At 44.6% G+C, this 24,261-nt stretch overlaps 1 protein-coding gene across 2 annotated transcripts in view; it reads right to left on the bottom strand.

Annotated features, from left to right (window-relative positions):
- Window positions 1–24,261, bottom strand: part of BMP7 (bone morphogenetic protein 7) — an 83,013-nt gene that overhangs the window by 15,557 nt on the left and 43,195 nt on the right. For both annotated transcript variants that reach the window (XM_083508169.1, XM_083508168.1), the window contains exon 2: window positions 5,294–5,486. In XM_083508169.1, the coding sequence (XP_083364295.1) occupies window positions 5,294–5,486 (193 nt within the window). The remainder of the gene's footprint in view (window positions 1–5,293; window positions 5,487–24,261) is intronic.

The raw sequence follows: 24,261 nt of genomic DNA, 5'->3' as shown, positions 1-24,261 counted from the left end.
TATGCCAAAATTGCACAAACAACCACAACATCTATGTTTATACTACTAGCCTAGATATTGTGGCTGTTTGTGCAAGCTTGGTAATTGGATATGCAAACACGGCACCTTCAATTTCGGTCTGTTTTGCTGACTCTCATGTATCATCTTGCCAAACATCTTGCGCACACTTTGCATAGATATTTGTGTAACTAATTACTTTGCGATCATTCCAACAGAGGCAAAGATGAGACCAGCTGTGTGTTCATGAGACAGCCTTAGGAACCCAGGAAGCTGTTGGACCACTGACTGGCAGCAGCTCCCCAGGTATTCAGACACAGGACACTCCCAGCCCTACCTGGAGCTGCTGGGGTTTGAGCCTGGGACCTTCTACATGCAAAGCAGATGCTCTACCAATAGGCCATTGGAGGGTGGCATTCCCTGCCTTTCTGGGATAACATTGTGGCAAGGGGGAGCGCCCCCCCCCATCTTGTTCCCGTGGGTCGCTTTCATGCCCCTGCCAGAAATAACTCTGCTCCAAATGCCAGTTGCTAGGGGACTGAAGAAGCAACGAGAAAGGACACTCTGGCCCCATGCACCAGCCAAAGAAACAAGACCTCACTAGTAATAATATTTATCCTGCCCATCTGGCCAGGCCTCCTCAGCCTCTCTGGGCTCCCAACAGAATATTTAAAACACGCTAAAACATCAAACATTAAAAACTTCCCTAAATAGGGCTGCCTTCAGACATTTTCTAAAAGTCAGGTAGTTGTTTATTTCCTTGACATCTGATGGGAGGGCATTCCACAGGGTGGGTGCCACCACCGAGAAGGCCCTCTGTCTGGTTCCCTGTAACCTAACTTCTTGCAGTGAGGGAACCGCCAGAAGGCCCTCGGAGCTGGACTCAGTGTCCGGGCTGAACAATGGGGGTGGAGACGCTCCTTCAGGTATACTGGGCCGATCTTACCCTTTCCTGAATCATAGGAACAACTGCTACTCAGGCAAGATCAACCCACAAGGGGAGATCAGCCCGACTGAATATAAATGTTTGCAGCTCATCACTTTGTTCCATCTTCAAAGAGCTGAATCGCCCTCCTCTACCTTTTTCCTGACTTTCCTTTTCCTTTGTGGGTTTTGCCTGTTTAGTTTGTAAACCTGATAGCAGGACTCTTTCTCATTATTAATGATACAGTTTCTGGCATGTGCTGAAGACGCACCCCTTTGCCCTGGCTTTTGACAAGAGGTGTCTATTTCAAGGACCCATCTTTTTTGTGTGACTGTTAAGTTGTTTTGAACTGTTTTCACTATTGTGTTTTAATATTATGTTACCCAACTTGGGACCTTTGGGTGAAGGGCTGGTAAAATAATAATAATAATAATAATAGTGGTAGTAGTAGTAGTAATAGTAGTAAATGTGGTGAGCCACTTTAGGAGACAATAACTATCTGAAAAGAGTTATAAACATATACCTCTTATTTAATAGTTTAATTATTTAACTACAGTGGTGCCTCGCAAGACGAAAAGAATCCGTTCTGGGAGTCTCTTTGTCTAGCGGTTTTTTCGTCTTGCGAAGCAAGCCCATTGAAGGATTAGCGGATTAGCGCTATTAGCGGCTTTTAGCGGCTTATCTGCTGATTGGATCAGCTGATAAGCGGCTTAGCGGCTTAGAAAAAAGGGGGGAAAGGAAAAAAACCCAGCAGGAACTTGCAAGACATTGTCGTCTTGCGAAGCAAGCCCATAGGAGATTCGTTTTGCAAAGCACCTCCAAAACGGAAAACTCATTCGTCTAGCGAGTTTTCCGTCTTGCGAGGCATTCGTCTTGCGGGGCACCACTGTATTTAAATGTTTACCTCTTATTTGTGAAATGCCTAAAAACTGAATAAAAAATTAGGCGCTGAACAAAAACAGAACCTGCCCAACAGACCAAGATTTCAACTTAGTGCATCTGATCTATGATACTTGAGATACATATTTTAGGACCGATAGCAGACTGCATGGCAGGTCAGCATTGCTTCAGGAAGGAGCACCAGGAAGGAGAGGGGTAAGGTTAGCATGGTGCAAACACACTAGTAGGAGCCCTGGATTTACTCCGCTGACAGTGTTTGCACTGTGCCAGTCTCCTTGCCCTCCTTGCCTTCACTTTCTCAGTAATCAGCAGGAGCAACATGGCTGTGAGGAGGTCAAGTGAGCCCTGCTGTCCCACCATTGCCGTCCGCTCCTCTTGAGGATGCATCATATGCTTTTAACTTTTTAAATATTATATTACAAAACTGTTGCTCACCCCAACACCCTGGAACCTTATGGTAAAGGCCAGGCAGGCAACAAATAAATGAACAAAATCATTAAATAAATAATCACATAAAAGGAGGATGTGATTGTGTTAGCTCCACACACATTTGTATGATCCTGTCCCTCATTCTCCATGAGTTGCAGGATGATTTCATGGAGCAGGGATATCCCCCTGCACTTGTGGAAGTTCCCTGCACCCCAGAAAAATCACATTGACGTGGCATCAGAACACCTGCAGAGGGCTTTAAAAATTAAACTGAAAGAGGTGGAGGTGGAGCAGAATTAGAAATCAGCAAGCCGAAATGCACAAAATGAAATAAGAGAAAGAAGTGGAATAACATGAACAAAAATAATTGGCAGAGTCCCATAAAGTGACAGAAGATTTTAAAAAGCATGAAAACGCAAGAGAGAAAGAGATACGGTGCCGAACTAGCAAGGAACCAACAGAAGAATATAAATACCTGCAGAAGAACACAGAGAAGGAGAGCATTCCTAGAATCTTAGAATTGTAAGGGACCCTAAGGATCATCTAGTCCAACCCCCTGCAATGTGGGAATATGCAACTGTCCCATATGGGGATCAAACCTGCTACCTTCATGTTATCAGTACCATAATCTAACCAACTGAGCTATGCAGAGCAGAGGAATAGTTAGTTGGTGGTCTCTGACTACAATTTTTATGTGTTTTTGTTATATAGAGAGATACTGCTGCAAACAGCTTTGAATTTTTTATGATATAAAGGTAAAGGGACCCCTGACCATTAGGTCCAGTCATGACTGACTCTGGGGTTGTGGCGCTCATCTCGCTTTATTGGCCAAGGGAGCCGGCATACAGCTTCCGGGTCATGTGGTCAGCATGACTAAGCCGCTTCTGGCAAACCAGAGCAGCGCACGGAAATGCCGTTTACCTTCCCGCCGGAGCAGTACCTATTTATCTACTTGCACTTGACGTGTTTTCAAACTGCTAGGTTGGCAGTATAAATATCTTTATAAATAAAATATAATTGCTGATGGGAAAGACTTGCAATCAAGAAGGATCCTGGGGGTTAATAAGGCTCAAGAGCAGATAGCATTGGGCTGGTTGGAAAAACAGCTTGACCCGCCGCTATAAGGCACCTTTTGAGGTTGCTTGAGACACACTTTGTAAGTCCAGGCCCCAGACTTCCCTTTTCCCCTTATGAAAGGCCAGCCTGGGAAACAGACAATGCTTTTGAGGCCTCCCTCTACTGGTTTGCATCAAGGAGACCACACAACTCGTTAGCCAGCTTTCTGCCACTGAAACGCATCCTGGGGCTTTCAAGTCATAACCAACATCTGACCGAAGGACTCCCACAGGAAGCAGGGATGAGAAAGCATTGCTCTTGGACTCCAACACCAGCATCTGATGTGGAATTTCCAGAGGTGAAAGGCTCTCATGCTTCCTTTATTGCTTGACTCATCTCCTTCACCCACAAACCACGATTCACGAAAGTTTAAAAGGGGGGGGGGAGAGAGAGAGAGAAACGCGGAGAAAAGCAGCCACTTCTTGAAAGCTACTGCTATTATTATTAAACCTACACAGGAAAAAGAATTCCAGCCTTTAAGAAAGAAAAGCTCCCATGCCGGCATGACGCATGTCACTGCACGCCGTGAGTCAGCCTGGGAAATTGTATAATGCGTTTGTTTTCCTGTAGTTAGTTATAGTCCTGGGCAAACAGCAGGCCTGGAGGGGGAAACCCTCAGCAAGAGAGATCAAAGGGAGTCCTCCTTACCATATGCACACACTTTTGGAACTTTCCTACCCTGGTGACCAATAATTTTACTCTACAGCAATAATGGATTAGCGCTCCCTGCTCTAGCCTCCAAAGAGTGGGACCGAGTGCTGGAAGACGACCATCCGCAATCACAAAACTTCTTCCAAGCTAAACAACTCACTTCTTCCATCATTCCTTTTTGTCAAGAAAAACACCAACCAAACTCAATTTGTTATTCATCCGGTTTCCTAAATGCAGAAGGCGCAACGCAAAATAAAATCAAAGGGCATGCCAATCAATCAGTTACGCCATACGAAAGTCACATTAAGTCACGGGGAAGGAAGGTTCCACGTCCCGTTTTGCAACAAACGCTGAGCAGCCTCGGGCAACTGGCAAGATTGGAGTCAGGATCCAGCCCATGCTTTCTGAGCTTCCAACCAAGCCTGGTGCAAATGTGTGCATGGAAAGGCTTTGGGTGAACTAGGTCTCGAGGTAGGTCCTTCTAGTATCTGGCTTTAATGAGCCCTCTTTGAGTGCTCAGCTATAAGATATAACAGCAGTGTCTGTGCAGTTGGGTCAAGCCAGACACCTGTGAAAACAGAGCCACTCATCAGTCTTACTGTTCACTCGAGTCCAAGGCATCTCCCAGCCTGCCTTCAGCCAGCCTGCCCAAGATGGATCTCTCTTTCTCTTTTTTTCCCCTTCTTCTTCCCAGCACACCTAGTTAGAAACACTCTTTTCCTGTCAGCTCACACCCAGTTACCCTAGCAACCTTCCAAATCCCCCGTCTCTGTTCGCACCTCAGGGCAGCGGGGAAGGACAGTTCTCTTGGATTGCCAGTGGCCCTCAGTTGTTTATTAATATCCTGCTGGTTTTTTGCATAGGCTAGCCCAGGAATTCCTCTGCATGTTATATTTCTCTCTTCACATTTCAAATAATCAAAATCTTTCTATTCTAATCTTTCTGCCTGGTCCACAAACTGGCGCAACGAACATCGAAATATATCAATCCTTGATTCACCCTGAGTTCACCCTGTGTATGCTTCTCAGCTGCCACCTTAAGGGATAGTTTGCATGTGTGAAACAGCCTTTGTGGATCAACAACCATCACAGACAGAGCTTTCATATTGCTTTGCATCTTCTCAACTCCTGACTGTCTGAAAAGGATGACTTTGCACATTCAGATATGAGCACTATGGGACGAGATGCCAAGCAATTGTTCCAGCCACTCGCACAATTATTGGCTCTTGTCTTTTCACACCCCAGCTCAGGCTGGGGTCTTTCCTCAGTCACTCACCTTCCTGGGTGTTCCTGGAGGACCTGGTAGACACTGATCTGGAATGTTTCATTATCAAAGCGTTCTCGGATATAGTCCTTGTAAATCCGAAACTCAGCAGCAGTCACTGTTTCACCCTCGGGGATTCTGGAGAGGTCAAACCGGAACTCGCGACGATGGCTGCGCTGGTGATAGAACTCCTTGTCATGCTCCACTGCAAAAACAAAATACACACTTAATAGCACTCATGCTTTTTGGGCGAACCATAAAGCATCCTATATGAGCGGAGTGGTATATGTCTGAATGTGGACACAGACAATGGGGGAGAGGGGAGGGCACAGTAGGGTATGGTTGGGTAGGGAATCTACCAACAGTATAGAGACCCGCTACTCTTGCAGAAAAATATTTAAGAGGGTACACGTCTGGTGTACAGATATGCTGGTTGTACAAGGAGTGTGCACTCCACCTCTCCAGAAGTGTTAAGAAACTAAGATATGAAAACTAGGAGCTAAATGGCACCTTAAACCTAGGTTATAGGCACCACAATGGAATTTCTAAGTGTGCTTTTAAATAAATAAATAAATAATTTTATTTATACCCTGCCCTCCCTGGCCAGAGCCAGGCTCAGGGCAGCTAACACCAATAAAATTTCAGTAAAAATGTAATAAGAAAAAAAAAGGAAAAGAAAAAAACCCATTTAAAATACAGGCTAAAATGCAATTTAAAATGTAGCCTCATTCCATATGAGCAGAGTGGTATATGTCTGAACATGGACACAGACAATGGAGGAGAATGCAAAGCTGAAAATAATGAACTGCAGTTAAAACCTTATACAGTGGAACCTCAGGTTACGTACGCTTCAGGTTACAGACTCCGCTAACCCAGAAATAGTGCTTCAGGTTAAGAACTTTGCTTCAGGATGAGAACAGAAATCGTGCTCTGGCGGTGCGGCAGCAGCGGGAGGCCCCATTAGCTAAAGTGGTGCTTCAGGTTAAGAACAGTTTCAGGTTAAGAACGGACCTCCGGAACGAATTGAGTACTTAACCCGAGGTACCACTGTATTCATTTATCACATGGTCTAGTCCTCATCTAAGACTGCAAAAAAATAAAAACCACAAAGCCATACTTCCCCTGCCTGCCCCCTAATATGAGGGTCGAGTGGCTGGAAGTGGGGAGGCAGTGGCAGTTTTAATCTGAAACCTTAGGTGCAATACTGCTCCCAGAGCTCAGAAACTGCTTGCATAAATGAAATCCCCTGTCACAAAAAGTGCCTAGAACAATGGAAACGCTGCTCTCCAGCCTGCATAGAAGTCAGCACAACTCTTTAAGCACCAGTGAGATACATTCAGTACATGGGAATATAGTTAACAACCGGTCTACCACCCATAGGCAGCCTTATGCTCCTACGTGAAGACCACACATAGGAATGGAGAGCAGGGATGAACAGGTCAAGCTGTGATCGTGCCCCATGCCGCTGTGCCCATCACCCTCCACAAGTTGGAGGGTGACACCTGGAGCGGGGAGCCTCCTCTACTTGTGGAGGCTCCCCACATGATTTAGAACCCTGGAGGGTCATTAGAGGAAGTTGCCCACTTCAAATTTCTCCACCAAGTTAGATGGCTTTAAAAGAGGACTGGACCAATTCATGGAGGAGAGGCCTATCAAAGGCTACTTGATGGCTCTCATCTGCCCCCAGAGTAGGAGGCAGTAATGCTTCTGAATACCAGTTTCAGGAAAGCACAGGAGGGTGGAGGGCTCCTGAGCTTGTGTCCAGCTTGTTGGTTTTCCACTGGCATCTGGTGCTGGGCTAAGTGGGCTATTGGCTTAATCCAACAGGCTCTCACTGAGAGCAACAGGCATAGTGGAACAGAGGGCAGAGCTCCCCACCTTTTCACGTGAGCAGACACCCAAACAAAGGAATCCAATTTAGATGGTATGTCCCATGGAGGACCTTACGGTCTTCAAACAAAAACACCTTCGAGGTCCCGGGTCACAGAGAGGTTAGGCTGGCCTCAACCAGAGCCATGGCTTTTTGGGCTGTGGCTCCGATTTGGTGGAACGCTCTGTCACAAGAGACTAGGGCCCTGCGGGACTTGACATCTTTCCGCAGGGCCTGCAAGACAGAGTTGTTCCACCAGGGCTTTGACCAAGACACAGCCTGACCCCCTCCTTTGGCAATTCTTCACAGAACTGTAGCCCAATGGTTGCCATTAATTTGATTTGAACTGATTTTATAATGAATTGATTTTAGAATGCCGTATTATTTTACTGTTAGCTGCTCTGAGCCCAGCTTTGGCTGGGGAAGGCGGGATATAAATTAATTATTATTATTATTATTATTATTATTATTTTGCAAAGGCACAGGTATCAATGTATGAGCAGGTTGCTTTTACCCAGGAGTGGGCAAAGCTGAAGCACCAACCAGCATTGGCGTAGCGTGGGTTGTCAGCACCCGGGGCAAGGCAAGTAATTTGTGCCCCCTAACCCGTGGATTTGCGCCCCCTAACCCGTGGATTTGCGCCCCCTAACCCTAACCCCCAGATGTTGCGGCCGGTGCGGCCGGCCCCCCCTGCACCCCCCACGCTACGCCACTGCCAACCAGAGTTGATAAAAAGCACATCTGGGCACCTAAACAGCTCTCCCGGGCTGCAAAATTGAACGCAATCCCGTCAAGAGCAGGCCAAGCACAGCCTCCAAAGTCCAATGACTCAAGGACCATCAGCACTTCCAGCCTGTCTGGACTGAGTTTGCTCGTTAGCTTCACCCACATGCACATTAATGGCTCCAGGTGCATCTGAGTAAGAATTACTTACTGACATAGAAATCCGCCTGCTGTCCAAACACCTTTACAAAGACCATGGAGTTACAGAAGAGGCAAGGAAGAAAGCGCTAGACAGCAGACTGAGGTAAGGAAGCAAGTGCTAAGAACAAACAGAAATATATGCCTAATGAGCCTGTCTTTTAGCAGGGCTGCCATGGGCAGCTGCATGACCTCTGTGACTCATGTACCAGGGTCCGTTGCTCCCAATGGCCCTATAATATTTGAGTCACCCATCAGGGGTGGTAAACTTGAAGGGCATATTACAGATCTTAGTAATACCTTTGAATCATCTGACGTTGGCTCTGTGGCTGTCTAGTTCCCATCCTCTGCAAAGGATACTTGCACAGAATAAAAGCTTATCGCGAGCATCAGACTCTCTAATGAAGAGTTAGATGGACTCATTTATTCAAGGCTAAATTAACCATTATGTAAACACGCCGTAGGATGGCACCAACATCTCTCAGTTACAACCCTTACAGTTTGCTTCTTATCGTTTCTTGGATCTTGTTGTTTCTGCCTCTTGGTTGGGCAGTCTGCTCCTGAGAACCTTCATAGGAACATAGGAAGCTGCCTTATACACACAGTCAGCCCATTGGTCCATCTAGTTTAGTATTGTCTACACTGACTGGCAGCAGCTCTCCGGGGTTTCACACAGGGGTCTCTCCCAGCCCCAGTTGGAAATGCGAGCAATTGACCTTCTGTACCCAAAGGTGATGCTCTGCTACTGAGCTAAAGCCCTTCCCTCCATTTTGCACCCCTACATACAGTAACTATCACTTTCTCCCTCCCATAATAACTGGTTTGCATTTTCACTGTCCCCCACCCCGCAAATCACCGCCACCTTTGGTTTGCTCTGCATTTCCCCCCAAAAAAGCAAAAATTTTATTTTCTTTATTCAAATATTTCTAATCAGCCTTTCCACTGCAAAAATGGACTGCACCCCACCCGTCCCACCAAGGCAGCTAACAGTTAAATCATAAAACCCAACAAAATATCATGCCATTAAACTGAATTAAAAACAGCAGCAAATGCAGAACAGCCTAAAAGGCCACAATGGCTCGCATGACAAAAACAAAGGGAAAGAAAATGGCCAACATGTGCTTCCTTCATCCATGGATGTGCAAAATTAGACTTAAAAAGCAAAAGGTCAGAGGTCTATGGCTGCGCCATTCCATGCAGTCTTTTTCTGTTAACTGGGTGTACTTGTTACTTGTTTGCCATGAAGAATGCAACTGTTCTTCCTCCAAGCTGTGCTTGATGAAATTTACACATTCTAACCACAGAGTTTTGTTGCTGGGCTGATATACCTCTCTTCCCATCCACCCCGACACAATCTCGGCCACAGCTGTGTCTGAAATGGGGCTGCGAGTCTCTGGCACCACCAGGTCATTGCCTGGGCATCGCCAATGAGATCTCCGACCTTTGCTCATCCCAGTGCCACTTTCAACAGTACTTTCAAAGGTGTGATTCTAAATTACTGTTCTTGTTTGAAGTCTATCAGACGGGTTGCCCTCAAACCAAGCCACTAATGGCTACGTTCTAGCTCCACTGTCGGAGACGGTCTGCTTCTGAATCGTAGTTGCTAGAAACGCTTCCCAAGCCTTACTCCTGTTTTTAGGAATGGTGGCATTTAAAAAAAACCCAACCTAATAAGGGAATGATCTCGTCTCACCATAGAGGCAGAAGTGTACATGGACAAGCCGGTCTCTCCACCTCAACTTGGAACATGAGTTACCTGCACTGTGCAAAGATGAAAGACCAACTGAAGACGAACAGCTTTTCTGTTTCCTGTAAATGCCCACCGTGCTCCTTAACGCTGAAGGGGAGCAGGGGAAGAGCCCTATATCAAACTGCAGCCAAACGGGAACTAGATCAAATTGCTAATAATTTTTTGTTGGCTTCAAAGCTGATCACCCTGCTGCCCCAGATAACAGGGGGAAAACAACAACAGAAAAGTAAACCTATTCCCATCTTTTAATTGCACATTTCTAGAAGTAGGGCAGGTTTCATTTGTGACAGTAACTCTGGAATAAGCAACATGAAGTAACAAGATGTGGTCACCAACTTTGAAACCATCTTAAAAAGCAGACATCACCTTGCCAACAAAGGCCCGTATAGTTAAAGCTATGGTTTTCCCAGTAGTGATGTATGGAAGTGAGAGCTGGACCATAAAGAAGGCTGATCGCCAAAGAATTGATGCTTTTGAATTATGGTACTGGAGGAGACTCTTGAGAGTCCCGTGGACTGCAATAAGATCAAACCTATCCATTCTGAAGGAAATCAGCCCTGAGTGCTCACTGGAAGGACAGATCGTGAAGCTGAGGCTCCAATACTTTGGCCACCTCATGAGAAGAGAAGACTCCCTGGAAAAGACCCTGATGTTGGGAAAGATGGAGGGAACAAGGAGAAGGGGACGAGAGAGGATGAGATGGTTGGATAGTGTTCTCGAAGCTACCAGCATGAGTTTGACCAAACTGCAGGAGGCAGTGGAAGACAGGAGTGCCTGGGGGACTTCCGGGTTAGCGCCTCCAGCAATGGCGGATTTCCTCTGACTGGGAGGAATCCGCTTCGTGGAAATCAGGGTCTGGACCGCCATGGCGAGGTGGAGACCCAATATAAACCACAGGCGGGAGAAGCCTGTGGATGTAGGATTCAGCTGGCACCTTTTGTGCCTCCCCTACTCACGGGGAAACCCGGTTTCGGGGATCCGGAGCGACGTGGGGTGAGCGGCGCGGTGCTTCGAATCGACTGCTTTTTTCACGAAGTGAAGCCGCATTGCTGTTGCCGGAGAGCGCTGACTTTTTCGTGTGGACAATTGGACTTTAAACAACTACCCGTGAGTAGAACGGAAAATTGGATTACTAAACATCTTTCATTTGGCACCAAAGCGGGAAGGTTCCAAACAGGAAGTCCGCCTTCCGCTTTTGTAAATAGATTGAAGCAAAGACATTGCAAGCTAAAGTCTGGAAAGTCTTTTGTAAAGGATTAAATCTCCATCAGCTAAAATTACTAAACCCCCCTTGGAAGCAGGAGAAGAGGGGAAAAGTTTAGATTGTTTAAGCCTGCAGGAGAGTGAAGAAAGATAAATTACCACCGTTTTGAACCTGGGAACGGGCTGCCAGGGAGTGACGTATTGGGAAAGTTCATTGACTGTGAATAAAACGTATGTTGACAGATAGTTAAACAAGAGAAACATATTGATTCCAATGTTTCCTTTTGCACTTGAAAGGAGCAAAATATCTGAAAATTGAAATTAACTTTGTTAACTTTGTTGCTGGACCTGCTTTTAAAAAGACAGATACAAATAGAAACTGTTTCCCCTAGAGGGAGCTCTTGAAACTGTTGCAGGAGTGGATCTGGGGAATTCTCCAGCTGTAGAGATTAAAGCCATGAGAATTAGACATTGACCTTGGACAAGAATGTGGACAGAAGAAGCCTTAGTGATTGCTCTTTGCAAAACAAGTGCCTTATTGGAACAGCTTCATGAGAAGATGGATGCGATGACTTACTAGCATTGACAATTTTGGACAAAAAAGGATTGATTTGGGACAAAAAGTGAATACTTATAAAGAAACTACTCAGGAACCGACCCAAGAATCTGCTTTGACATGGCAAGCTGTGGAGAAGACAAAGGAGGAGGTTGTTGTTGAACCTCAAGTAATACAAGTGGAGAGAGCCTCGGCCTTGTATGAGCATAAGCTGTTGCTTTTGAAGACCGAATCTGGAGAAAGCCAGATTTGGAGAGATGGAGTCCCGCTTGGATTGGAGAAGGAAAGTTGGAAAGATCCCCTTATGCAGGGATGTTCTGGCCTTTGGGATCTGGTTTTGGGCCAGGGGGAGATTGGAGTGGCGAGGGCCTTTAATTTTGGAGGGACTTTGAAACGTTTTGAACGTTTTGAATTATTTTTTGGATTTTGGCCCTGTCTATGGAGAATGGGCTGACCTGTCGAGAAGGGATAAAGATATTGTTAGGTTGGAGTCTTCCCGAGATCTACTCCTCAGTGACAAAGGAAGGAAATTAAGAACAAGATCAGCAGAAGACAAAGCAAAGTGTTGGTATAAATATGAAGAAGAAGGGACATGGAAGAGAGTTAAGAGCCTCAAACAGGAGATTACCAGGTTGATGGACTAGATGGAATGGATAGAAAAGACTGACAGAACCCGAGACCAGGGTGAAGAGACAGTGGATGAAGATTGGAAGAAAGTTTAAAAATTTATTTAGAAAAATATTGCAAAATTTATGAGTGTTAGAAAAATGTTGGAATGAAACTATATGGCTTTAGTAGAAATGTTATAAGGAGTTATGTACAAATAAGTTTTAAGTTTTAGGGTTTTTAATGGTAAGATAAGGTTAAAATAAATTAAGACAATTAAATGACAGACAGAAAATTGTGAAAGATGGAAAGGATTTGCTGAAATAATTAATAACTAGAATACAAAAAAGGGAGGTGTGAGGAGGTCGATGAAACAAGTTAATGAAAGACAAAGATATGGAAATATTGGATCTATTTTTAATTTTTTTGCTTTTGTTTTTGGTTTTGATGTATTGTGTGTTTTGTTCTTTTTTCTTCTTTTCTTTTCATTTTTATATGTATTGACTTGTATTGTTTAATCTCTTTTTTCTCCTTTTTCCACTTTTTTCTGTAATTTTAAACTTTCAATAAAACAAAAGAGTAAATAAATAAAAAAAAAGGAAGACAGGAGTGCCTGGCGTGCTCTGGTCCATGGGTCACGAAGAGTCGGACATGACTAAACGACTAAACAACAACAACAACAACAACAAGAAGAAGAAGTAGGGCAGGTTTCACTTGTGATAGTGACTCTGGAATAAGCAACATGAAGTAACAAGATGTGGTCACCAACTTTTAAACCATCTAAGGGGATAAGACAAGTCTGTGGGGGATAATGCAATCCATGACTCCCAGTCGCAAGGCTTACCTACATGCTGCCTCCAAGTTCAAAGGCAGCAAGCAAACCAGTGCTACTGTGCAGTCATGCTCCTGCCTCTGGGCGACCTATAGGTTTCTGGTTGGCTAATCCTGCACCAGATAGGCTTTTGGGTATGATCCAACAGGGCTCTTCTCAAGGGCAAGGATGCAACCTTATCCATGCGGCATCAGATCATCATTAAACAAGGTAATCATTTTTGTAAAAATGATGCAACCATTTGCATGAACATGCAGATGGCATGAAGAGGAAAAACACGTTAGGCTTCAGAATAGCTGCCTCCCTTCCCCTGCTCCGCTTCCCTCACCCCATTCTTTAATTTGACTCAGGACGTATTGCTCAAAGAACTTTCAGGATGCAACTCTCGATTGTACCACTCGCATGTACCCACGGGAAAACTTCTTATCGTACTCTCCTGCCAGCTTTCTCGTCTGCTAAAGCAGCAACACCAATTTACAGGCAGGGCTGGGAAGATTCATTATTAAAGCCTTTGAAGATTAAATGAGCTATGCACAATGCAAGCACATTTTTATTCAAAGTGAAATGGCCTCACCAGTTTCCTCCCAGCTATTCCCAGAAAACAAATATCCCACAGCTAAATTGACATAGGAAGCTGCCTTTCAGAAGGTCGTAACATTCGTCTGCCTGGCCTGGTCCTGTCAACTCTGTCCGGTAGCAGCTCAGACTAGGGCAGCCATGTGCCTTGCTTCACAGAGGACTATCCTCTGTTTGAAGGCATCCTCTATCTGCTCAGTCCATGATGCATTTTAAAGAAATGCTCCCCCCCCCAAAAAAAAAACCCAGAAAGGGAACACAAAGGGCTTTGAACTTGCCCATAAATACCGTATTTTTTGCTCTATAAGACTCACTTTTTCCCTCCTAAAAAATAAGGGGAAATGTGTGTGCGTCTTATGGAGCGAATGCAGGCTGCACAGCTATCCCAGAAGCCAGAACAGCAAGAGGGATTGCTGCTTTCACTGCACAGCGATCCCTCTTGCTGTTCTGGCTTCTGGGATTCAGAATATTTTTTCTTTTCTTGTTTTCGTCCTCCAAAAACTAGGTGCATCTTGTGGTCTGGTGCGTCTTATAGAGCGAAAAGTACGGTAGTTAGCACCTGGGCAGCTGGGCAACTAACTTAGCAGGCAACTGGTCGCATGCTCTGTGACCTGCCTCCCGCTGTGGTAAGAACATACTAGAGACCCACGCTGAATCAGGCCAGTGGCCCATCTACACAGTATCCTGTTCTCACAGTAGCCAGCTAGATGCATGTAGGAAGCCAACAAACAGGACCCGAGTTCAGCAGCATTCTTCCCACTAAGAAACTAGTGTTCAGAGCTTTCGCCTCCGTGAGTTTTGTCCAATCCTCTTTTTAACCCATCCAATTCATGGTAAGATATATTGCAATCCTATTTAAATGTGCACAAACCAGCACACAAGTTTATGCAAATCTGTGCCCTCTATTTGGTGTGGTGCGTTTTCTTTCTTTGTTTGGCAGATGCAAAAACAGACTCCAAGTTCCCCTGCCATCCAAAGTAAGGTGGCTGGTGATCAGAGACAGGGTCTTGTCAGTCATGGCACCCTTCCCAGAGAAATTCACTTCCAGCTTTCTTTCTTTCAAGTGCCAGGGGAAATACAGTGGTACCTCGGGTTACAGACACTTCAGGTTACAGATTCCGCTAACCCAGAAATAGTACCTCAGGTTAAGAACTTTGCTTCAGGATGAGAACAGAAATTGCATGGCGGCAGCACAGCAGCAGCGGGAGGCCCCATTAGCTAAAGTGGCACCTCAAGTTACGAACAGTTTCAGGTTAAGAATGGACCTCCAGAACGAATTAAGTTCTTAACCTGAGGTACCACTGTACCTTCATTTGCCGAGGGATTTTTATCTGCATGAATTTAGAGAGGTGGTTTTGGACTTATTGCTGCAGACTTCCAGGGCACTTGACCTGGGGGCCATCAACATCCATGGGCCTGTCTCGTTTATGTCATGAGAACGACAACTGCATTGGGATGAATGGTGAGGTACTCTGTTCTCAGCTGTGCAAGGAAATTTTATATATATGGCAAATATTGTTAATTACTTGGCACACGAATTGTAAACAGTTATCCTGGCCTGTCTACTTATGACACCTTCTTGACATTTAAACAGAACGTTTTAATGTGCAAAGCCCTTTTTGGCTCTGGGTCATGGTCCAATGAGATGATTAATGTGCTCCTATTCATGTGTAACAGCCCAGCTTCCCAGCAGCCCTCCCTCATACTGCACAATGCTGTTTCAATTCAGTGGCATTTGAAATACAGATTATGGCAGAGCGGGGGGGAATCCTCCATGCGAAATTGCGCTATAAATTCCGTGTACGCCTCAGGATGACAGATCGTCTCTTGCTCATACTTAGAACCAACCTGTGAGACAGATCGCTATTATTCCTAGCTCTTGACTTCTGCGTAGGCCTGGCTGAACGTCAAAAATCCATTTTCATAACATATTTTGGTAGTTGCTGGTATGATCCGTCATGAGCAATTATGTGTAGGCACAGAAAGTCTAGGCTGCTAATGACTAGACAGCTTCCTAATTGCAAAACATTTGGAACTGGCTCGTAAATAAGCCCACAATAACTATTGGCCTATAAACAATTGCAGTGCTTCACCTGTTCTTGCATACCTAGTTCAGGCATTAGAATCCTTAATTCAATTTTATTTTTTAAAGCTACTTTTCTGGCTACTTGGAGGTGACCCGTTTAAGCTACACGCAACGTTTGCAAACCGGGCTCAGGGCTACCGGGTCAAACAAAAAACCCCCACACGTTGCTATTCTTGCCAAGCATGTTCCAACCGGCGCTGCAGTTGTTTACTACAGGTTTGTAAGGGGCCTGGGGCCAGGGGAGAGCTGAACCCAGCGGTCAGACTCTGGCGCCTTGGCTTCTGCACCATGAGCCCCCTGTTCCAAATGCAAACCTATCAGATCTTCGCTTCACGGGTGCCATCTAGGCTGTGGTGCCAGCAGGAGAGGCTGGGGTGGTGAGGTGGAGCTGAGGAGTTGCCCACCCCCAAGCAACAACAGCACTGCAAGTTACCTGGATGGGTCGGGGCCAGGATGGCAATGAGGCTGTGCCAGCATGGTGGTGAGGCTGGCACTGGCAGAGCCAAGCTAGCACTCTCGTGGGTACAGCCTCAACCTCGCTGCTGCCCACCCCATCCTTTTCTGTTGTTTGAACACAAAGCTCCTGCTGTCTCTGATTGCTGAATATGACTCTGGGACACAACCGCTGTTGCGTTTCCATCTGCACTAAGGATGGCGGAGAATCCTGTTCAGGACACGGTTTTCAGCAAGCCAGCCTTACTTGTTCCTCCATAATTATTCGGATTTCACTCCTGCAAATTTTGCGATACAGTTCTTGGCTCAAAAGATGTACCCAATGCCTTTTCATTTTGAGTAAAGTATTACTGGAAATAACTGGTTGGCTGAGGATTAGCTTACCTGTGTGGTTGGTGAGAATGCAGAAGAGAGTCTCTTGCATGTGGGGACAAATCTCGGAGAGCCTACCGTGTTGAGCAAGGGGAAGTGGGGGTGCAGCTTCTACCTTAGTTATTTTGTTTAGTTATTAATGATGCCTTTTTGTGGAGATCATTGTATTTTCGAATTTGGTTTTCTTTTCTTTTTTTATCCATTTCATATTTAAGAGGAAGTTTTGTTCTCTGGTTAATTATGCCGCTGTAAATGTGATCTTTATATCTGACCTTCATCTGTAAATTTTTAATTTGATTTTTTGTAATGCTTTGTTTGATGCTTAAATTCAGTGATTTTCTTCTGGGGGGGTGCAGGGTACGCATACCCCTAAACATTTTGTGAATCATTGTACTTTTGTCCATTTACAGTATTTATTTGTCCTGATTTGAACTATAAAATGGTGATTTTCTTGAGTCAAAATGAGAGTACCCCTAAACATTTTTTTTTGGGGGGGGGGGGAAAGCACTGCTTAAATTTAAGGTTGGAAACAGAAAGACATAGAGGTATATACAAGATTTTTTTGAAATAATACATACATTAAAATGTGCAAAATATTTAAACACAGACTTTTGTGGACATCTTTATTTAAAGAAAAACAAATTCAGAGATTAATATGGAACCATGTCAGGAAAAAATTGCAAATGAAAACAAGCAAAATTGACATGGACTAGATCCGTCCATTCCTAAACTGCGTCCTTTGGATTCATGATCGGTTCCTCACACCCAGCCTTAGGACATGACTGCGTGTAGCCATAGACTGGCTGAAGCCTGTGACAAAAATTTATATGAAATCACAGGATTAAATTATAAAATCCAATGTGGTATAAATTATGATAGCCAATCCAGGAATAGATCACTTTTCGTATTTTGTTTTCCAGCAAGAATCTCCCATGAATCCTCACTTTCCTGGGACATAGTAAAAAGGCACATTGGGGCATCACAGGGGTCAGCAACTACTAATCCACCAATTAATGAGGATGTAAGTGGATATGTAAAACTGAAAAAGAAGGGAAAGGAACAGACAATGCAAATAGGTTCAAAATAATTACTTCTGGGAGTAATTATGCAATTTTTAGGACGGATGGGGAAAAGGAGTCAAAGTATGTTTGAATGCAGAGATTAACTTTCCAACATCTTTTGCTACATATCAGAATAGTGGTTTGGGTATGCAATTGAATAAAAATATAAATCCCCAAAGACCCTTCCAGCTAGGGTTTATTAGTTCTCCCGCCCCATATTTCTCCTTGCTCCCTGGATATATTTGCTGACCCAGAAGTAACAAATCCTTTCAGAACTAATTTATGGGAAACATGGACCCTCAATCAGCATCTGCTAGGTGACTGCAGTGCCTCTTATAGCCTAGTTAAGTGTTTAAAGAAAAATATGCTACACCATCAAGAAAGAGCCCAATGGGACCTACAAAAGTATTATGGAGGCTTAAACTGCCCAGAATTCATACTGCTTTAGTTCTAGCATTTGGGGAGTGGGGGAGAAAAAATGGGGGAAAGGCAACAGTGCCCTGGTTCGCACATCACGTTAAAACATAGTTTAACCAGTGCTTTTTTCCCCCCTAGAAAAATAGGTGCTGGTACTCATCATGAAGTTGTTACAGTAAGTGCCACACTTACTGGAAAAAAAACACTGAGTTTAGCTATGGTTTAGCAGGCACAAGCAGTGTATTGGTGCCTGCAATTCAGAAGTCCCCACTTTCCTCCTCATGCTGTCAACAGCAAACCACAAGACTTGGTTCGCTGTGTCATCAGAACCAGGGGTTGTGGTTTGGTTCTCTCCAAATAAACCAGGAACAGTAACCAAGGTTTGTTTTTGGCTTACTGGTCATGGTTTACTTGATGGGAGGTGAAAGGCAGGGACTTTTGAGCAATGTGTACCAGCATGCTGATAATTCACATTAAACCACAGTAGGTTCAATTATGTGCAAACGCAGCCAGTTATACGTACGATCACACACTCTTGTGAGTTCTGCAAACCCGTAATAAATCAGTTTGGTGCCCTGCAGCGTCCCTATCTTTAGTAGTTCTGGAATGATGTTAAATTTGTTTATGTAAACTAAAGCAAGGAAACCCTTCATAACAGGTCATATGGTTTAGAGCATATTCAGATGAAATAAGTACGTTTGTCACCCAATTAAATAAATCTTAATTCCTTTTTTTATTTTAAAAATTGGCCACACTTATTTTAACTTTTGTACATCTTAAATTATAGTTGTTTTTCTTAGTGGTCATTTTATTATCTTACCCTTTTCTTGCAAACCTCTTTAGAGGTTTCTGACAATCAAGCAGTGTATTAATGTAACTTTTTGAATGTCGTAAGCCACCTTGAGCATGGTTTTAACTCTGGAAAGGAGGCATACTAATAAAGTGAATGATTGATTACACCTGAGAGGCCTTTTGTAAGTAACCCAATAATCACCCATTCATGGCTGAAACGGGTACCTTTCTCTTCTCTCCCCCCCCCCCCCAAGTGTTTGCTTGGCTTTGTCTTGTATCCTCCTTGATCCCACTTGCACTTCCTGTGCTACCCGATTAACAATTAACCCTAGGAAGCAACACATGCATTATTTACAAATCCCTACTTGACCTTCTTGTTTGATTAGTTAAACCTTAAACAACCACAATGATGCTTTCTTTTTCAGAGAGTCTGTTCAACTCAGGTGGGTGTTTTTACCTGAATTTTCTCCATTCTAGCCCACCCTAAAGGGACACGGGTGGCGCTGTGGGTTAAACCACAGAGCCTAGGACTTGCCGATCAGAAGGTCAGCGGTTCGAATCCCCGTGACGGGGTGAGCTCCCATTGCTTGCTCCCTGCTCCTGCCAACCTAGCAGTTCGAAAGCACGTCAAAGTGCAAGTAGATAAATAGATACCACTCAGGCGGGAAGGTAAACGGCATTTCTGTGCGCTGCTCTGGTTCGCCAGAAGCGGTGTAGTCATGCTGGCCACATGACCCAGAAGCTGTACGCCGGCTCCCTCGGCCAATAAAGCGAGATGAACGCTGCAACCCCAAAGTCGGTCACGACTGGACCTAATGGTCAGGGATCCCTTTACCTTTAACCCACCCTGGTGTGAGCTGTTGCATAAAGGAAGTGTCATATTGTCAAGAAATGAAGAGAGGCACTTGCTGGCAATCGCAGTTATCACGACAGAGCTAAAAAAAATGATTCTTTGCAACTATGTTGGAAATTGCTGCTTAAGTGTGACAAACGTACTGTACACTCTCTACAAATCCCCACACCGCCCAGATAACCAGATAATTGTCAGCAGTAAAGAAACACATGTAGACAGCCCCCAGATTCTGAGACATTTTACATAGTGAGTGCCTGTTGCACCCTCCAATTTTTCAGTGCAAGCACAGTAACTGGACACTACATTTTAGGGCGTTTCTGCAGTCTAATGGTTAGAGTGTCAGGCTCGGACTGAGGATAACAAAGTCTAAATCCCCACTCAGCTCACTGGGGGACCACAGACCAGTCACTCCTTCCAAACTCTATGATTCAGCCTAACCTACTCACAGGGTGGTTTTGAGGATAACATGGGAGAGGGAGGGCCAGCTATACCACCTTAAGCTCGCTGGATATGAAGGTAGGATATAATAGAATGATGCTCTTTAATGGGACACTAGCACCGGCCACTAGTGTCGGGCTAGGGTAGCGCTGTGGGTAAAACCTCAGTGCCTAGGACTTGCCGATCGCATGGTCGGCGGTTCGAATCCCCGCGGCGGGGTGAGCTCCCATCTTTCGGTCCCAGCTCCTGCCCACCTAGCAGTTCGAAAGCACCCTTAAGTGCAAGTAGATAAATAGGTACTGCTTTATAGCGGGAAGGTAAACGGCGTTTCCGTGTGCTGCGCTGGTGCTGGCTCGCCAGAGCAGCTTCATCACGCTGGCCAAGTGACCAGGAAGTGTCTCCGGACAGCGCTGGCCCCCGGCCTCTTAAGTGAGATGGGCGCACAACCCTAGAGTCGGACACCTTATGGGCAGGGGTACCTTTACCTTTAGCACCGGCCAAGGGATGCTGGAGAACAGCAACAATTGACAAAAGACAGACATAATATATTACAAGGACAGGAAGAAACCTTATGGACACACAGGAAGGAGAGAGTTTGAATGCTTCATCTGTAGGTGAGGGAATCATTCAGTGTGTCAATACAAATGGAAGTCGTTAAAACTGCAGCTGTGATATAAGGGATTGGTATCTGGACTGGAGTGTAATTGAAATTTATAAGACTTTGGAATGCAGAAACAAAGAAAATCATCAAACCATTAATTCTAGCACGTGGGGGGGCACCTAAATTATATAATTTGGCATCTCAATTATTGATATTATTAATTGTATTATAACTTGACATTGTTATAATCAGGCTATTACTGGATTGTTGTAACTGAAAACTAATAAAAATTATTATCAAACAAACAAAATAATGATTATTTAAAACACACACACACACACATGTCCTTAAAATTAGCTTCTCCAAGATCTTGACCATCATCCTGTTTTGCAGGAAATGCCGATGCAATACTTTTTGAAACACTATTTCTATTTTTTTCCCCTAACTCATTGGGTTGTATCAAAACCATTAGTCACTTTTTAGTTCCACTGAAATCAGTGGGACAGGTTTGTCAGTTTAGTCAATGGGAATAATGCACAATTTTTATTGTTGCTATTCTATTATGTGAGGTGCGTTGGACACAGCTTTTGTGGGAAAGTAGAATATAAAATATTATCACCGTATGTCTTTGGCTCCACAGAGTAATTCAAAGCTCTGGAAAGTCTACATGGGATTGGTTTCCAACAACCGAGTGGTCAAGATCTCTCCACAGAACTGTACCTGCCACCAACTGCACTAGGCCTACTGTTAAATCTTTTAATAACAGTGTGCTGTTCTGAGCAGCAGTTCATCAAGACCATCAAGGCCTAACCAGTCTGACTGCACCCCAGTAATTGAAATTTTCTCTCACTTCTCATGCCAGCAATGCAACTGCAGTGGGAATTGCAAACAAAAACCTTCCCTCTTTATGCATGAGCATCACATGACATGTGGGAACCATGGACCAGTTTCATTCCCAGGACTGCTGCTTGCTGAGCCAAAACCAAAGTCATTCTACCAGCAGTAAAACTGGGGGTATGACCACTGCCGGCCAGCGTGAGACAGACTGCAGCAGCTAGTTGCTCATTAAAAAGGGGAAAGGACCCCTGACAGTTAAGTCCAGTCATGAACGATACTGAGGTTGTGGCGCTCATCTCGCTTTACTGGCCGAGGGAGCTGCAGTTTGTCTGCAGACAGTTTTTCCAGGTCATGTGGCCAGCATGGCTAAGCCACTTCTGGCGAACCAGAGCAGCACACGGAAACACCATTTACCATCCCGCCGAAGCGGTACCTATTTATTTACTTGCACTGGTGTGCTTTCAAACTGCTAGGTTGGCAGAGGCTGGGAGAGAGCAACGGGAGCTCACCCCATCATGGGGATTTGAACCACCGACCTTCTGATCGGCAAGCCCAAGAGGAATGGGAGCTCACCCCTCATTAGATCACTGCTAATGCATACTGAACCCCAAGAAAGAGAGCCAGCATTAAGGGGTGCACGGTTTTTAAAAACGCTGAAAACTAGCCTTAGTAGATCATTTATTCTTCCTTTTCTGCTAGAGGTCAGTGTGTGTTTTAAAATGATCTTACTGTAATAGTTCCACAGTGTAAATATTCTAAGCATTCAAAATGTAAGGCAAGAGGATGAAAAGATCTATTCCTTTTGAAAAAATGTATTGTCTTGGATTTGAAGGACAGATTGCTCCACAGCAAGCCTGTCCCAAGGCAGTAAGTTCTACAAGCGAGGCTCTTCTCTGTGACCCACTGATGTAAGAAGTGCATCTGGTGGGAAACCAAAAAAGAGGAGATTTTTAATGGCTGGACAGCTGGATTTTGGTATCTCCTCCCTAGGGAGGTTTGCCTTCCCAAACTCTTTTGATGGCATTCCACTGGTGGCGATAACCAAACTCTTTGCCCACTGGCCTGTCACCTGGCATATTTTATTGGAGTGTTTCCTATGCTACCTGGAGATAAGGTTAGTGCTATCTTTGTATTCCCAGCAGCTCATTTCTTTGGGGCATCCTTTTTTATGGCGTGCTAGAGTTTTGCATTCTGACGAATTCTCTTTCTCATGGTTATTGCCGTATTGTTAAGCCGCCTCCAGCAATTCTCTTTATGTTGAAAAGACGGGGTAGGCATATTTGTAGCAAATAAATATAACGAAATGTGGGCTTCTCCTCCCAACACCAGTAAGAAGACCCAAAGAGAAAGAGGGCAAAGCATTTCTTTCCTTCCACTTAAAATGGTAGTGCGCTGGAGAGAGAGAGAGAAGGAAACAGGCCAACAGGAATGTGCATACAATTTTGAGTGTACGCACGCATTTCAATGCCTCTCAGCTTCTTTCCTTCCCCCCAAAACGCCATAAGGGATTTGCGAAGGACTTTTAATCTCTCTGTTCCCACCCCAACTCCTAAACCTTGAGTTCTGGAATTCCCGAAACTAAAAGAAAAGCAAAGGGAAAGTAGAGTCTAAAGGACAAAATGAGGTATTACACACACAAACACCATCCATTGTCTTCTCCAGCATAAATGTACCGTATTTTTCGCTCTATAAGATGCACCAGACCACAAGACGCACCTAGTTTTTGGAGGAGGAAAACAAGAAAAAAAATATTCTGAATCCCAGAAGCCAGAACAGCAAGAGGGATCGCCACGCAGTGAAAGCAGCAATACCTCTTGCTGTTCTGGCTTCTGGGATAGCTGTGCAGCCTGCATTCGCTCCATAAGACGCACACCCATCCCCCCTTACTTTTTTAGGAGGGAAAAAGTGAGTCTTATAGAGCAAAAAATATGGTAATTCAATATTCACCACATCAATTCATGAAGGGACTCAGACCGCATGGAGATGTGCGCCTTCTATTCCTGTCACCAAAGTCAAGTGTCCCCTTTTCACCACACATCTGATGTCTGTGTGTTCAGTTGATCTCATAAAAGGGCTCCTACACATGTACAGATATCCACATCGGGAGTGGGGGTGGCATCCATGCAACTGGAAACCTTGAGCAATCGGGGTTTTCAACGGTGTGGAAGACCCTGCACACAAACAGCCAAACTGGTGAAGATCAGGGCCGTGGTCCGAGCGTCACATAATGGGATGTCACTAGTCACTATGGTTCTGCTCTTCACACACAAACCCATTTCTTCAGGGTGAAAGGGGCTGGTGTTGCATCTTTCCTGGTATGATGATACCTCCCTGTGTCATAGAATAACAGAATCATAGAACTGTAGAGTTGGAAGGGACCACAAGGGTCATCTAGACCAACCCACTGCAATGCAGGAATCTTTTACTCAGCGTAGGGCTTTCACCCATGACCCTGAGATTAAGAGTCTCATCTAATGGAAGATGGCACCTCAAATGAAGGAGAGGGAGGCAGATGGTGATGCGCAGAAGGATAACATTTATTTGCACAGATACAGCTAGGAGTGGTAATATGTAGGCCAACGTTTTCCCAAATTTTCCTCCCCGAATTAAAAGTGGAGAAGCATGTGACACCCTAAAAGGATTGTTTTCAGAATGCATGGGAGTAAGAATTACCCTCTTTGTCTCTGAATCAAGGCAACAAAACATCAAAAATTTAAAAACAAAATATCCTATACAAGCAACAAGCCAACCAATAA

The sequence above is a fragment of the Podarcis liolepis genome, assembly GCF_965112155.1.
Source record: "Podarcis liolepis genome assembly, chromosome: 6".
NCBI lineage: Eukaryota > Metazoa > Chordata > Lepidosauria > Squamata > Lacertidae > Podarcis > Podarcis liolepis.
The sequence above is the reverse complement of the archived record's forward strand: the minus strand, read 5'-3'. Positions and strand labels throughout refer to the sequence as shown.